Genomic DNA, 14,830 nt, shown 5'->3' on the forward strand with positions numbered 1-14,830 from the left:
ACTATTTATGAACTAATTGGTCGTCATAGACCTGGGTTGTTAACCTTGAGATAAACAGAACACTCTGGCATCTTTGGTGATTATTACGTAAAAGTGGTTATAAATCCATGCAAGTGACACATGTATGGTAAGGCAAGTGTAATAATAATCACATGGAGATATGACATATCAATATAACGAGATATAACACAGAGATATAACACTGACAATATAACAGAATACAACACTGAAAAGACATGAATTATTGTAAGTGGAGTAGCTTCACAACAGACACCAATTAATGTATTCAAAGGTCAGAGGTTTCAAAGACATGCATAAAAATAAATAACAATAAATTCGGGCACAAAAAAGGAGTCTACAAAGAAGAGGAATTAGTTAGATCCGGGTGCAAAGTGAGGTTATCATGTTTATGTGTTTTATGATGTCAAAAGGGACATCGTAAATTATATAATCCATCAATTAATATGCGTAACAGGTCACAGGTCACTGTTGACAGAACCTTATTGAAAAGCAGACGATCTTTAGAGAAAGTCTACAGTATTGTAAATATAACTCTGTATAAGTTGTAGTTTAATTGCAATGCTGTTCTGTTGCCTTGTGACAAGTGTGCTATCTAAAGCTACTGGAAGCTGACAACCTATTTGTGTGTAACAGAACACATAGTGTCCAAAGAGAGTGTTGCAGTAATCCTCAATCCCATGTCGGTAAAAATGCAGCATTTTGCCTTTCTTCTGCTTCATTTTTGTAGCTTTGGTTGAGTCCCATTTTAAATATACCCTAGAAGACTAATAAAAACATGATCATGTAAAATACTTAACCACTAAAAGCTCTTTATTATTACTTATTATTCTATTCTATAAATGATGACCAATGAATGAGGCTGACGTACACAGGATAAGTGTTATTTATAGTAGGAAACTGATATATAACAGATATCATAAATAACAAACATTTGTATTTAAAAAAAACACTGCATTTATTTCAAATAAAATGAATAACACACCGCATATCATGTATTTTTTCTATGAATAACTGTCAATTTCCATATCACACACAAAAATTTGGAAACACTTTAAAATAGTTTTATTGACAATAATTCAAAAAGGAAATTGTTTTGGCAGCATCGCAGCCAATACAATTAAAGTCAATGGTGACCAATTCTTGGTGTCCGTAAGCCCCAACATTCATATTTGACTCTATGGCAGGGGTATTCAACTAAATTCTAAAAAGGTCCAGTTAGAGAAAAATTTCTTGAAGCAAAGGTCCGGAAGATCATAATGTCTAACTATTTAGTGTGATATATATTTAATTAGCCTAGTAGTTGTATCAACATCTGCATGTACTCACAACCTGACTGTCAAATCAAATTAATTCAGTATGATACAAAATCTTTTTGACAATATTTATTGTCACGTAACGTAGAACTGAAGATATATGTATGATTGCAGATATATATAATGTGTTCTCATTAACTAAAAAAAAGTAGTGCTGCATTTCAAAATAAGAGAAAATAAATTAAATGTGCAAATTGTGCAATGTTACCCGCCTGGTATGCACAGACTTGATTGTCTGAGTAGTATCACGTGGGTTACCCCGTCAGGTTTTAAATCATAACCTTCTGTTCTGGCTGTAGGTCCGGGTCCGTACGGGACGGCCTCTGGGTCCGCCTGTTAGTGACCCCTTCTCTATGGTATCAGAAAAAGATTTCAATCGTCAAAAGTAAAACATGAGAAAATGAATGAAATTTAAGTGGAGCCGCATTTACTACCACAATGTTTTAGTCATATCAGTATCTTTATTAATTATTTCATTCATTCATTCATTAAGATTTACCTTTCCTTCATCCTCTTAAAATCTACCTTCAGAAATTTAACTTTTTGACTAATTTCAAGGAATCTGAGGGATTTAAGTTGTCAGCCTTCACTCCTGGTGCTGCAGTGTTAATTCAGAATCAGAATTCTTTTAATTGCCAAGTTTATTTACACATACAGGAAATTGCCTTGGTGTGATTGGTGCATTTGACATAAAACAACAATCAGACATAAAACAACAATATACACAGTAAGAACAATAAGTTATGGGCACGTGCACTGCTAAGGTGCAGTTATTGGTTATTGGAAATAAATAAATAAATAACCATGTATGTGTAAGGGTTAGGCTCTTCTGCCACTGCCATTAGCTGATCTTATCTGATGAAATAGAAGCATAAAAGGAGTGTTGCTTCTGCTGGGGGAGCTTCTCTCTGGACTGTGAGTTGTGCATCATGAATGTCTCTACAAGTTTGAGAGTGCGCCTGCCGGTGCTCGTGCTGGTGTTGGAGGTTGTCATCATGGTTCTGTATTTTTTCTTCGTCACTTATGATGACAATGCCAATGCTAGGCTGCAGAACAATGAGACCAACCCAATGGAGAACTCTATGTATCGGGACTATCCCTACTTTGCCGACGTGCAGGTGATGATCTTCATAGGTTTTGGCTGCTTACTCGCCTTTTTCCGATTCTACGGCTTCAGTGGAATGGTCTTCAACTTTCTAACAGCTACATTTTCCATCCAGTGGGCCATCCTGATTCAAGGTTTCTTCCAGTTTTATTACAATGGTCAAATTCACCTGGGGGTGATCAACCTGCTGAACGCGGAGTTTGCCTGTGCTGTGGTACTCATCTCGTTTGGAGCTGTGCTCGGAAAGACCAGTCCTGTTCAGCTCCTGGTTATGGCATTGCTGGAGATCCCTGTATTTGCTGTGACAGAGTGGGCTGTATTGAAATACATTAGAATCAATGATGCTGGAGGCTCTATTCTTATTCACTTGTTTGCCTGCTACTTTGGTCTTGGAGTGACCTTTGTTCTGTTCCGCCCGAGCCTGAATAATGGACATCCTAAAGAGACCACCAGTTATCATTCTGATATCCTATCTGTCATGGGAACCCTATTCCTGTGGGTGTTCTGGCCATCATTCAACTCTGCACTGACCCTAAAGGGTGATGATCAACACAGAGCAGTTCTCCACACTTTTATAGGTCTGACCTCATCTACGATGACGGCTTTCGCCCTCTCTGCAGTGTTTAACAAGAGAGGAAAGCTCACAATGGCTGACATTCAGAATGTGACTTTGGCAGGTGGTGTGACTGTTGGTGCTTCTGTAGACATGATGATTTCTCCTGTCGCTGCATACGCCCTGGGCATCATGGGCTGTACTGCCTGTTTTCTTGGCTACAGATACCTGACTCCCTTTTTAGCCCAACGTTTGAGGATCCAAGACCAGTGTGGAATTCACAATCTCCATGGGATCACTGGCCTGATATCATCCACAGCAGGAATCTGTGCTATCCTCTTAGCCAATGAGGAAACATACGGGCCAAGCATGTACCAAATCTTCTCCCATCGTGCTCCACCTGCAGGAGATCCAAAGCTGCTGGAGCTGCAGAGGTTGATTCCCGGACTTAAGCCGGGCTTGGGTCGTACTGCACAGGAACAAGCTCTCTACCAGGTTGCAGCTATTTTCTCTACCATAGCAGCTGCTGCAGTGGGTGGGCTGCTCACCGGCTTGGTCCTGAAGCTGCCTTGCATGGCGTCCCCAGCTGACGAGGACTGTTTCGATGATGAGGTTTTCTTTGACATGCCATCAGACTTTGAGAGCGTATTTCACAAGATCCCAGTAAACTGTGAGGAAAAAGGGCTGCATATGAATACAATAAACTGCAAAGTCAATTAGTAGATAGCATTAGTCTTCATGGTTGCTTGTGGGAGCATTAAGAGTTTTTCTATGAATCATTTCCTTTTTGAGTTACTGTCAATAAAAATATTTCAAAGTATTTAAAATATATATGGATTTTGAGCTGGATGTTTTTGAAACATAAATCATTTACTAGAAACTGCTTGTATTTTTGTATGTGAAATGGAAATTGATTGTTATTCATATGAAAAATACATGATGTGATACGCGGTGTGTTATTCATTTGATTTGAAGTAAATGATTTTTTTTTTTAATACAACTTTTTTGTTATTTATGATATCTGTTATATATCGGTTTCCCACTATAAATAACACTTATCCAGTGGTTTCTGTATGCGCCATTCTCATTAATTGGTCATCATATATAGAATAGAATAATAAGTAATAATAAAGAGCTTTTATTTGTTAAGTATTTGACATAATAATGTATAAATTAGTCTTCTAGTGCAGAGGTCTTCAACAGGGGGTCCGCAGAGGTACTGCAGGGGGGGTCGAGAAATGTTTGGTTGATGAGACCATTTTTGGTCTCATCAACCAAATGGCTTGAGGATTCACTGTCTCTTCTACATGTATGTTTAAAATAAAAACATAGATCTGTGAATTACTTTAATAGCTCAGTGTCGTATGCAAGATGTATGTTTATAAATGGCAGTGGCATGGCCACCCTGTTCCGTGCACATGTTTAAATTAAAAACATGAATATATAAACCTGTGTAATATTTGAATAGCTTAGTATTGAATGCACATAACAGGGTAGCTATGTTTATATATGGCACTAGGCTCAGTTTAATATAAAACACAATTTTATACAATATATATTGTAGGGGCACCCTGCTACATCTCTCCACCAATTTTGGGGGCCTTGGCCTTAAAAACATTGAAGACCCCTGTACTAGTGTATATTTAAATAGAGACTTTTGGAGTTTCAGGGGTAACTGAAACTCCAAAAGTGTTTTGTGGACTCAAAATCTCCCCCCATCCCTCCATGGTGGTGAGTAGATAATGAGTGAATATTCGTTTTTAGGTGAACCATCCCTTTAACTCGCCTCAGCTTCACGTTCCTGTTCACACTCCGAGACAGCGGAGGCAGCAGAGGAGAGGAGAACAGGAAAGAGGCTGCGAGCAGGAGGAGGAAGAGGAGGACGGGCTCCCATAGTGCTGTGCACTGCCAACGTAGGCAAACAGGAACATGGCTACCGGCGTTTAACGCAAGCAGACCGTGTTGAAACACTCTTCTGTGGCCGTACGACATCCACCGTGTCCCCGCGACAGAAGAAAAACCTCCTCGTAGATTCCACCAGCGGAGCCGCAGAGTCCGTGAACGCATCGTCGGCTCCTTCATCGCTCACAGGTAACAGAGCTGTTAGCCTGCTCTGCTGCTAACGATGCTAGCATCGTCCCTCTCTTCCATTTCGAGTCACATTTGGTCGTGATGTCTCATCCGAGATCCCCATGTCATCAGCGTGTGAGGTGACACATCATCGAGTCTGCGTGTGTAGTCTGTAGACGTGTCGTGTTCAGACACACGACAGGATGCGTGCGACGCTCTGTTTGTTACGAGTATCTGAGATTTGACACGACTGCAGTTCTGTGACATTCTTCACTAATTTCATTTGTTCTAGAAACAAGTTATCGTGGCCTCATGGCTGTTTCTTCACTAGTCATACAATTACAGCTGTTTACACGGAGGGGAAACTTGAAGACTCTCCTGACTGCACAAGATAATGGTAGATTAGAAATCCTACTCGACTTAAATATGACAACATTTTACTTAATATCCACCAACTGGTTTGAGCCCAGTAACATATGGCCAATGCTCAGAAAGCTCTGATTTATCCCTCGTACCAGTTGTGTTTTAATCACTGTGTTCAAATGGAAATACACGTTGTACCAGCAGCAGTACAGTGTGTACAACAGACCCCGTGATACTTCAAAAACATTGACCTCTGTTTAGTCTACGTTTTATCATTCAAAATAAATGATTTCATCCAGAGCCAATTATTAACTGGTTCCAGCTTCTCGAAGGTGAAGACTGGTGGTTATTCTCGTTTTCTTCTCATTTTATCAATTGAATTAATTCTGTAATGCCAGTTTTCATTAGTTTTTTGACATTATAGCAACCAAAGAAATAATAAATCGACCAGAAATAATATACAGATTGAACAATGATGTAAACAGTTGCTAAATATAAGTCTCCTAGGTCTTTTCCCTTAGACCCCCCCCCCCCTCCCATCAGTCAGCAATATTTATTTCTGATCTAATATGAAGCAATATTAATTATTATAACATGTGGTCTCATGAAACCATTTCCGGAAGCTGTACTGCAGCATATGGTCCTTTACACTGGTGGTAGCCCAGAGCTTTGATCCACTTTCCCAATGAAGCACAGTTCATCATAGACAAGGTTTCTCTCTGTGAAGGAGGTCCATGTTGGTTTTAGAAGACACCATTAGATCACTTTCTCTCTCTGCTGTTCAGCTTTAGGTCAAAATGGCAAGTCCAAGGACCAGAAGAGTTCTGAAGGAAGTGAGAACCCAGGATGAGAACAATGTAAGTCCTCGGATGAATTCTGTGTCACCTCACTGTCATGCTTGTTATTCACATTTTGTAACAGATAGGTATTTGAGAGGCCTGCTATGTTGCACCTGTGCACATCCCCCAAATGTCCCCTTGTTACTCCTTGGTTAAATTAATCATGAGTGTAATTCTAGATGGAATTTCACCTGCAGTGGACATGTTTTTGGTCCATATCTTTATTTACGTACAAAGCTGAAATGTTTTGTGGCATTATCAAAATAAAACCAATCAATTGTTTTCTCCTCAGTTGTGTTTTGAATGTGGGGCTTTCAACCCTCAGTGGGTTAGTGTGACCTATGGCATCTGGATTTGTCTCGAGTGCTCTGGAAAGCACAGAGGCCTGGGAGTGCATCTCAGGTAAGATCGGTGAAATAGTGTTAACCTGTGATGTTTGGAATCTGATAAGATTCAAATAACCAGCAAGATTTAACATAAGTCTGGTCTTTGCAAGTCAGTTTTATTCATCAAGCTATTCAATAAAACCTAACAGAATACACTGAGCTTTTAGATAAGCCCACTCTTACAAGGTGCACAAATAGTAGTGGCTGGATGAATTGTGTGTGTACTGTATGTACTCATCGATGTAAGCACTAGATTTAGCACCAGCTGCAACAGTCCCAATGGTTCCAGAATACCTGCCTTTCATCTCCGCTGACCTATTACAGCCTGGTAATTAAATAATGCTGATCTCTTCTGCTCAGTTTTGTGCGTTCTGTTACCATGGACAAGTGGAAAGATATCGAGCTGGAGAAGATGAAAGAAGGAGGAAACGGGAAATACCGCTTGTTTCTCGAAAGCCAAGACGATTATAATCCCAACTGGAATCTACAGGAGAAATACAACAGCAAAGCTGCTGCGCTCTTCAGGGACAAGGTGAGCTGTGCAGACGCAAAGGTCCTTCAGATAGATTTGGATCTTCTGTTTCCTTACTGAATGAAGACAACAGATGTTTTGAAGGGGGACCTATTATTTTGGGCTTCTTAAGTTCTCGTTTTAGCAAAATTTCATAAAACCGGAATGGATCAATTTGCAGTTTTTTTAAACCACGTTGTACCAAGGAACAATTGATCGTATTTTTTGTCCATTCTGGTCCAAAAAGCACTATATGTCAGAAGGAACTTGATTTTAAAATCCTAGTTGTAAATACGTATTTACTGTAAATAATTGTATGCCGTATATGACAGGTTGCAACTTTAGCTGAGGGTAAGGAGTGGTCCATTGAGACATCACCTGCCAGAAACTGGACATCAGCTCAACCCAAGATGAGCCTTTCATCCTCTCACCGGTAAGCATGAGGGAATTATAAACAATGTCAAACTGTGCGTAATATCAGACACAGAACAGCCATCGAACGGTGACTTCATATTTATTTTGTTCAGCTCGGGAGGACCTGGACAAAACTCTGCTAAATCTAACGACAAAGCTTTTGAAGACTGGCTGAGTGACGATGTTAATTCTTATCAGAGGTTAGACCATCACACTCCTGACATTTCCCTTATCATTCAGTCTTCTCTTATTTTCTGTAAATTACATGTGTTCTTGAATACTTTTTAATACTTCAGTGGAGGAGGTTACAGCGGCAATCAAGAGAATCGGTATGTTGGCTTTGGCAACACAGTGACCCCGGAGAGGAAAGAGGAAGACTTCCTGAACAATGCCATGTCTTCTATTTATTCGGTAGGTCTTTTGGCTGAGTTGTTCTTTTGTTTTTAGTTTTCATTCGCTCTGACAGTTTCTATCTTTCTTCAACAGGGCTGGAGCAGTTTCACTGTTGGGGCTAGCAAGATTGCTTCTATTGCGAAAGATAATGTAAGTGTATTTAATCAATAAATGCTGATCCCATGTCTTCAACACTGGAGTAACAAAAAAAAAAAAAAACATATAATCAATAATTATTTCTTTTTTTTCAATTTGAACAGACGAGTAAACTGGCAAACCAAGCAACTTTAAAGGTAAGACTGAGTCTAAGTCCCATTCACCCACGATATTTACGGATAGTAAAGGTTTCCTGTGTATAATAATAAACAGTCCCCTCTTACTTAAGAGTTAGCATTCACAAAGGCAAATATTCTTGATAAAATCTGTCAACAAAGATTACTTGAAGGTCTAATAACTGTGACTAATATCTCTTTATATCTATAATGCCCTCTCTGGAGTAGTTAAAGGGCTATAAAGCGCCCCCAGAACCGGTAAAGCAGATCATATAGGTGCATGTTGCTTTTTCAATGTCGTGTTATTTTGTTGATACACATTTTACCCATGTTCTTTTATTTTTGTCAGTTTTTCATCAGTAAAACAAGCATTTTGAATGTCCTCTTCACGTGCTTCAGCTTGGATATACTAATGCAAGGCGTCGTGTCCGTCTTTGAGTTTATGGATAATCTGTGAAAGACGGTTGGTTGGGATAACATATATTATGAGATGGTGATTACCTGTAATCCCTATATCTTAATATAGAAATGTTGTTCACTCACATCCATCAAAAACGGGTTATCCGTTTATGCATGACAGTTTTTTGTTGACTGCAAACATTGTATCATAGAGGTGTAATGGATTCAATTAAGTCATTAATGGAAGTTGCAACTTTTAGTAGGATTTTGGTAACCATATATCATTATTACATTATGTTAGGAGGCAGAGTGTAAAGTACATTTTTCAAATATCTGAAACTGCAGATGTCAAAGTGTAAAGGCTATAATGCTTAAGTGAAACTGCACAGGTATCCAGCTGTATGCAGTGTTGCCTCATCAACGAAGTTCACACTGATGCAAGTTTATTGTTGAATCATTACACCCTCTAGTGCTTGTTAAGTGTCATGGTGAATGGGAATGAGGGGTCGCTTTACCGGCTGCAGAACAAACGTCTCAGTTTCTTAGGCTGCTGTGAATGTTAAACTGTGTCTCATTCAAGGCAAATCTCCCCTCTGACTTCCAACTAGGCCACAGAGTTAGGACAGACAGTAAATGAGAATATTATCAAACCTACCCAAGAAAAGGTAACATTGATGTTTGAAGTTGTTGATTTGGTGGTGGGTTGCAGCGCTTTAGATAAAAAAAACAGCTTTAGATGTGAATGTGCTATTTTCTACACTGCTTGTCTCCTGCAGTTTCCCCTGTTTCATGTCAGTGTGCACTAAACGATAAAAGCTTCTATTTCAAAGCTGCATAAAAAAGATCAAGCCTTTGTCTTCCCTCAGTCACTCATGACATCTGCTGAAGAAATGCAGCTGTGAACCCTTTATATGTGAGCAGGTGTGAGTCAGTGGGAAGTTACTCTCATCATCACAGACACTGGAGTAGATTATTTGAGGAGCCAAAGTCTTAGTTCAGATATGCTCCACTTCAAGGCCCTCTGTTTCGGTTTGCAGAAAAAAACTACCTCTTCCTGTTCCCATTTCAATGTTTTAAACATGATTTAAAATGTCGGTTTGGTTGCAACATAAAATGAGACCTTAACATTTAAACAGATCATGGCATCAAATATGGTCATGATATCAATACAGTCGACATTTCAGCTGTCCACACTCTCATAACAAGGAAAATTATATTTAAAACAAAGATCTTATCCAAACTTATTTTCCTTTTCATCCACCTGGCAAGATCATTGAGTGAAATACCTCTTAGGCTTTGCAGCCAAGCTTGATGCAGGACAAAACATGTCATAGTCCTGGGTGAGATATTCTTATTGAATTCTCTAAACACACCCCTGGAGCTCCTCACTTGACAATCAGTTGCTCACTGGCTTCGTAGATGCAGTGTGTTTGAGCTTCTGTGTCAAAATAAGCTTTGCTCTTGTCAATCTGCATGAACCAACTAATGTCACCATTTCCAAAATCACGGTGAGTGTTCTCCATAGAAATGCTTCCATGTTGCTGCTCGAACTGTTGCTGTTAAGTGAGAAGCTCCTGGATGAGAAGAAGATACTCTTAACTTAAATTATTTTTTTTAATTGGTATAAGGTTTGATGAAGGAAAGGCCAGTGACTGAGAGAAACTGATATTTAACAAAAATATTTTGTCGACTAGTGTACAGTTGACATTGGTGATTTAAGTTTTCTTAAGTGTGCTTCTGCAACAGTCTTCTTACTCTTTTGCTAAACAGTAGCAGCTGCATAATTTTTCTCTTGAGCTGAGTAACCTTTTTTCAAATTCAATTCTCGCTGATTATCCTCCTAACAAAACACACTTAATCACTTTTTTTCACAATCACAACAGAGCATTTGATCAACAACATGTTGTTTCTGACATATTTGTATGAAGACTGTTGTTTTTGTAGTTTTTAATAATCATTTGCATTAATCCAGGTGAAAGATGGCAAATTGCTAGATGAAATGACTGTCAGCATCACTGGGCTGGCAACCAAGGTAGGATGGGCAGAGGTCTGCCATGTTACCGGCAAAACCAGTCTCCTGAGCGACGAGCGGTAGCTCCCATGTTAGACCAGGGTCTCTAAGACCATGTGTCCCCCTCAATATCCTAACCCCCAAGGAGACTGGTTTTGTCTAATGATGAATGTACAATGAACCATACTAATGTAATGTAATCTCTCGTTTTTTTGTTGCTGCCATTATTATTGTGGTGGTGAGTACAATGTTGGAAAATACATACTATATATTTGAATAATGATAGAAACTAATGTATATTTCTTAGCAGTCTTATAAACTCTATATCTTAAGTTACTACACTAAAGTTTCAAACTGATTGTATATTTAATAATGATTGTTTATTTATGTTAATTATTTAAAATGTTTGCTTCTGACTTCAGTTGTCTGCATATAAATTATGCATTTTCTTACAACGGCATTCTTTTTTAAGAAAACTGCATATAAATGATATTGACTCTTTTTATTTTCATTTGTTAGTTCCAGGGAGCTGGTTCAAAATTGACCAACCTCTTCTCTGGAAATCCAGAAGATGGGTATGATAACATTTCTTACATTATAAAAACTCCCACTTACAAAATCCTTTGTATTACAAGGGTTAATTTTCTGAACCATGAACAGTTGAAGCATTTCTTCATGTTTGGACTGTGCTCAGGTCTACTGGAGAAAGCTATCAGAACATGGATGCCACTGAGGGGTATCAGGGCAGTTCTAGCCAGCCTGTCTCTAAGGACTTCTGGGAAACCTTTGGCAGCAGCAACTCCTTAAAGGCCAAGAAGTCTCCTAGCAGTGACAGCTGGACCATGGCAGATAACTCTGCAAAGAAGAGCTCTGACAGTTGGGAAGCAGCATCCAACAACAAGCACAGCACGGAGGAGGGCTGGGAGGCTTGGGACAACAACTGGGAGAACGCCGATGGTAAGGCAAAGACGAAGAGTCCCACAAAACCCGCTGAGGATGCCTGGGATAATGCAGACTGGTAGTGACCTAACAACCATACCTCTCACATGTTTCCCCTTTTTCTGGCCTTCTCCTTCTCCCTCTCTCCCTCTGTTCATCTCACTGGCACTTTCAGGGAAAGAGCTGTCTGTGTCCACTTAGTTCTTGTCAATCCATTCAAAATTTTATTTATTATGAACCTAAGAAACAATGAAGAAAGCCCTGGGTTATATAAAGCTCAATACTAAAATATTTTGGAAAAATACAACTATATTGACTTCAGTCATGTATATTATTGTAAATTACCTTCATCACAGGGAATTGCGATATATATCAGTGTAGATATGGTTATCAATTTACTGCCTGAAATCCTTAATTGTATAACTATAAATGGCAAACTAGATGGTGTTCATAATGTTTTATGGGTTTAATGATACTGGGCTTCAATTCACCACATAAAAATGATGCATGAGATGGAAAATTTAAGATTGTAAATATGATTCCTTGTAAATACAGAATGATTGACTCAACACTGATTACAATTAAATGATGGACCCTTGACCTTTTACACATTTTGTTTTTGTAAATTTCGATTTTGAAAAGCATAAAAAAAATACATATCGTAATCCTAAAATGTTCTAAGAACAATTAAACTGAGACAAATTGGCTACCATTAATCAAATGTATAAATCAGAATGAAATAATCCTATGAATCATATGTTAGGGCTTTGTGTATTATCTGTGAGTTTGCATTTTTGTTCTTTTCATTTTTTTGTTTTTATTAAAATGTGCAAATAGTCAAGGGGGATTGATCATTCTATCATTTAGTCTTGTTATAAGACCAGAAACTTCTCCGGCGGGATGTTGACATTATTATAGATATTGCTTTTGGTTAAATGGATGTTTCGCTCTGACGTCCTTCAACAAAATATTCAAAAATTTACATATTTGATCTAAATTGATGTATGTAGTGAGTTACATACAAATTACTTTTTGAAATTCATTTTGACTGGATACTACAATATTGTGATACTGTTGTTTGTATACTTTTTTTCATCCTCACTATTCATCATGGACAACAACTCAACACATACTTGTACTTCCCATTCAGATGCATTCATAACAAAGATCCACGATGACAGTTTAAGTATTCTTGCTGCAGCTGGTAATTCATCACAAACTTTCTATTTGACTTCACAGCTGAAATTAGGAGGAGGATTTTGTTTGTTTGTTTGACTTTATCTCATATTAAAGCTGACAGATATGCTGTTATTCAAAAGAAACTTGTTGGTCATGAGCAGTTGTTTCAGTCGTCATTTCCCAGTTTTACATTGAAGATTTAAATATTTTAAATCAGTGTTGAAACATTGTATATAGTAAATTTCATATAAAAACACTCATGGTAGGTTTGCTGTATATGCTCTATGTACTTAATGCAAGCTGTGTTTAACCTTGTTATAGAGTGGAAGTGCAGATTGTAATCTGAATGGGTTTGTGACAGCTGAACCTGTAACGTGTGACCTCAGCGAACCTGACAGGCCATTGCAAATGTCAACAACTCAGTGTGAGCTGCTCTCCACCGTCGTGTCAAGTGTCACTGCACCTTGTTCGTTACGTATCGTGAGGAGTTGGTGTCACAGTTATCTTCACACCTGTGCTGACATCTGAATTGTGAAGTGATGATAATACGGCTCATTATATGCTGGATAATTAGATGGTACGCTCTCCAACTGCTTGTTATGAATGAATTAAATCAAGTAGTACTGGTGCATCCTCAGTCACATGAATTTGAAATTGGCTGTCAGGAATTAGAACGAGACAAGTTTTGCGGCACGTAACTTCTCCGTGTGGCCTTAGATTCTTCTTAACCGAGTGTCTTTTATCCTCCTGTAAAGTTTCATTTGTATATGTAATACCCTGCAGAAGCTCAGTTTCATGAATACAACAAATGCTCATACTTGGATTCAACGGTTCTGGATTTGATTTGTGTAAATTAGTTCGAATTTTAACTGTAGATTCTAAAGTTCTAAATGATTAATATCAGAGAAGATATTGGCATTCTTCAAGTCTTTGAGGCTCAGTGTGTTGGCTCACTGGCCAGTAGTCAGTCTTTAGTGTGCCACTGTTATAGAGCTGCTGGATTATTGTCGTACTTCTACATGTGCTCCTCAACAGGCCTGGTGAGAAGACATATTACATGTTACTATCACAGGTTGTGACCAGTGAGGGAAAACTCCTGCCAACTTCATTCCATAACCATTTCCTACCTCTTAAAAAATCTGATAAGTATCCAGTCGTGGCCATGTTTTTGTTTTTCTTGTCTTCACCTCCCAATATGGTTTTGATGTTGACCTAGTTAAAACAGGTTCAGATTGCTGTGACGCGTTCAAGCGTTTGACAGCAAAGCAGCAAAGCTTGGTCTCCAGTGTTGTTGTGTTTCATCAGTGGCAAAACAATGATATCAAAACGTATCACTCCTGGAACATTTGTGATGCTTGACCTCTGCAGTCATGTGTTCATGATTGCTCGTGTGTTAACATGCCTTAAACAGCTGTTTGCTTTTTGTTAATATCGATGTCAGCTTGCGTGTGTGTGCGATACAGTCAGTTGTACATGTCAGTAAATCATCTATGATAAATTATACATCGTTACCCTCAACTTTACTTTTTAATACTGAAGCGTTATATCAGTTGTTTTGTTTTCTTCTTTTTATCTTCTGATGGTATGACAGATAAATTGCCAGGAAATAAATAGAAGATTGTGCCGTGATGTCTGAGTTTAAAAGGGACTGAAAGATGTAAAAGAGCTTGTTACTTCTCAAATGCTGTAGTTTTACTTTTGATGAATGTCCTATAGGGGTTAAAATTGACGAATGTGTAATGGATTGAAATGCATCCAATATGTCTTGATATAAGATAATAATTAAAAAAATTAATTCAGTATTTCTTGCCACAGCCTGAATATAATTCTGAACCATAATTTCCCAGAGCAACAGTTTAGCTCAGTGTCTGCCTGTCGAACATTTGAGAGCGGGTATGTCCACCTGCTTGTTGAAGAAACTGTCATGTCAGAAATACTATTTTTGATGTCATGCATGAGGTGTAACATGGAACTAAACACATTCAGATGTCCTTTGATTTCCAAACGTTGTTTCCCCAGTGAATTGAATTGCAGTTGTCTGCTTACCCCCCCCCCCCTTCAA

General features: G+C 38.5%; 2 protein-coding genes across 3 annotated transcripts; both read left to right on the top strand.

The window, feature by feature from the left end:
- Positions 1–2,263: 2,263 nt before the first annotated feature.
- Positions 2,264–5,238, top strand: LOC128424561 (ammonium transporter Rh type B-like). The gene is made up of 3 exons (XM_053410799.1): positions 2,264–3,698; positions 4,784–5,083; positions 5,195–5,238. The coding sequence occupies exons 1-3, from the start codon at positions 2,264–2,266 to the stop codon at positions 5,236–5,238; spliced, it is 1,779 nt and encodes a 592-aa protein (XP_053266774.1).
- arfgap1 (ADP-ribosylation factor GTPase activating protein 1) lies at positions 4,834–12,911 on the top strand. Of its 2 annotated transcripts, XM_053434854.1 has the most exons (13): positions 4,835–5,083; positions 6,211–6,282; positions 6,557–6,666; positions 7,011–7,182; positions 7,494–7,594; positions 7,689–7,775; positions 7,872–7,986; positions 8,062–8,118; positions 8,229–8,261; positions 9,248–9,304; positions 10,612–10,671; positions 11,170–11,225; positions 11,345–12,911. In XM_053434854.1, the coding sequence occupies exons 2-13, from the start codon at positions 6,223–6,225 to the stop codon at positions 11,670–11,672; spliced, it is 1,236 nt and encodes a 411-aa protein (XP_053290829.1). In that variant the 5' UTR covers positions 4,835–5,083; positions 6,211–6,222; the 3' UTR covers positions 11,673–12,911. The 2 variants fall into 2 exon arrangements, with proteins under 2 accessions (XP_053290838.1, XP_053290829.1); XM_053434863.1 differs by lacking the exon at positions 9,248–9,304 and having other exon boundaries at positions 4,834–5,083.
- The last annotated feature ends 1,919 nt before the right edge of the window (positions 12,912–14,830 follow it).

The sequence above is a fragment of the Pleuronectes platessa genome, chromosome 2 (genome assembly GCF_947347685.1).
Source record: "Pleuronectes platessa chromosome 2, fPlePla1.1, whole genome shotgun sequence".
Classification (NCBI taxonomy): Eukaryota; Metazoa; Chordata; class Actinopteri; order Pleuronectiformes; family Pleuronectidae; genus Pleuronectes; species Pleuronectes platessa.

Coding starts and splice junctions, on each gene's coding strand:
- arfgap1 (XM_053434854.1), top strand. CDS start 6,223: ATGGCAAGTCCAAGGACCAGAAGAGTTCTGAAGGAAGTGAGAACCCAG. Junction 6,667..7,010: donor GGCCTGGGAGTGCATCTCAG/GTAAGATCGGTG, acceptor TCTTCTGCTCAG/TTTTGTGCGTTCTGTTACCA. Junction 7,776..7,871: donor GATGTTAATTCTTATCAGAG/GTTAGACCATCA, acceptor TTAATACTTCAG/TGGAGGAGGTTACAGCGGCA.
- LOC128424561 (XM_053410799.1), top strand. CDS start 2,264: ATGAATGTCTCTACAAGTTTGAGAGTGCGCCTGCCGGTGCTCGTGCTG. Junction 3,699..4,783: donor GCATATGAATACAATAAACT/GCAAAGTCAATT, acceptor AACTCGCCTCAG/CTTCACGTTCCTGTTCACAC. Junction 5,084..5,194: donor GGCTCCTTCATCGCTCACAG/GTAACAGAGCTG, acceptor CCATGTCATCAG/CGTGTGAGGTGACACATCAT.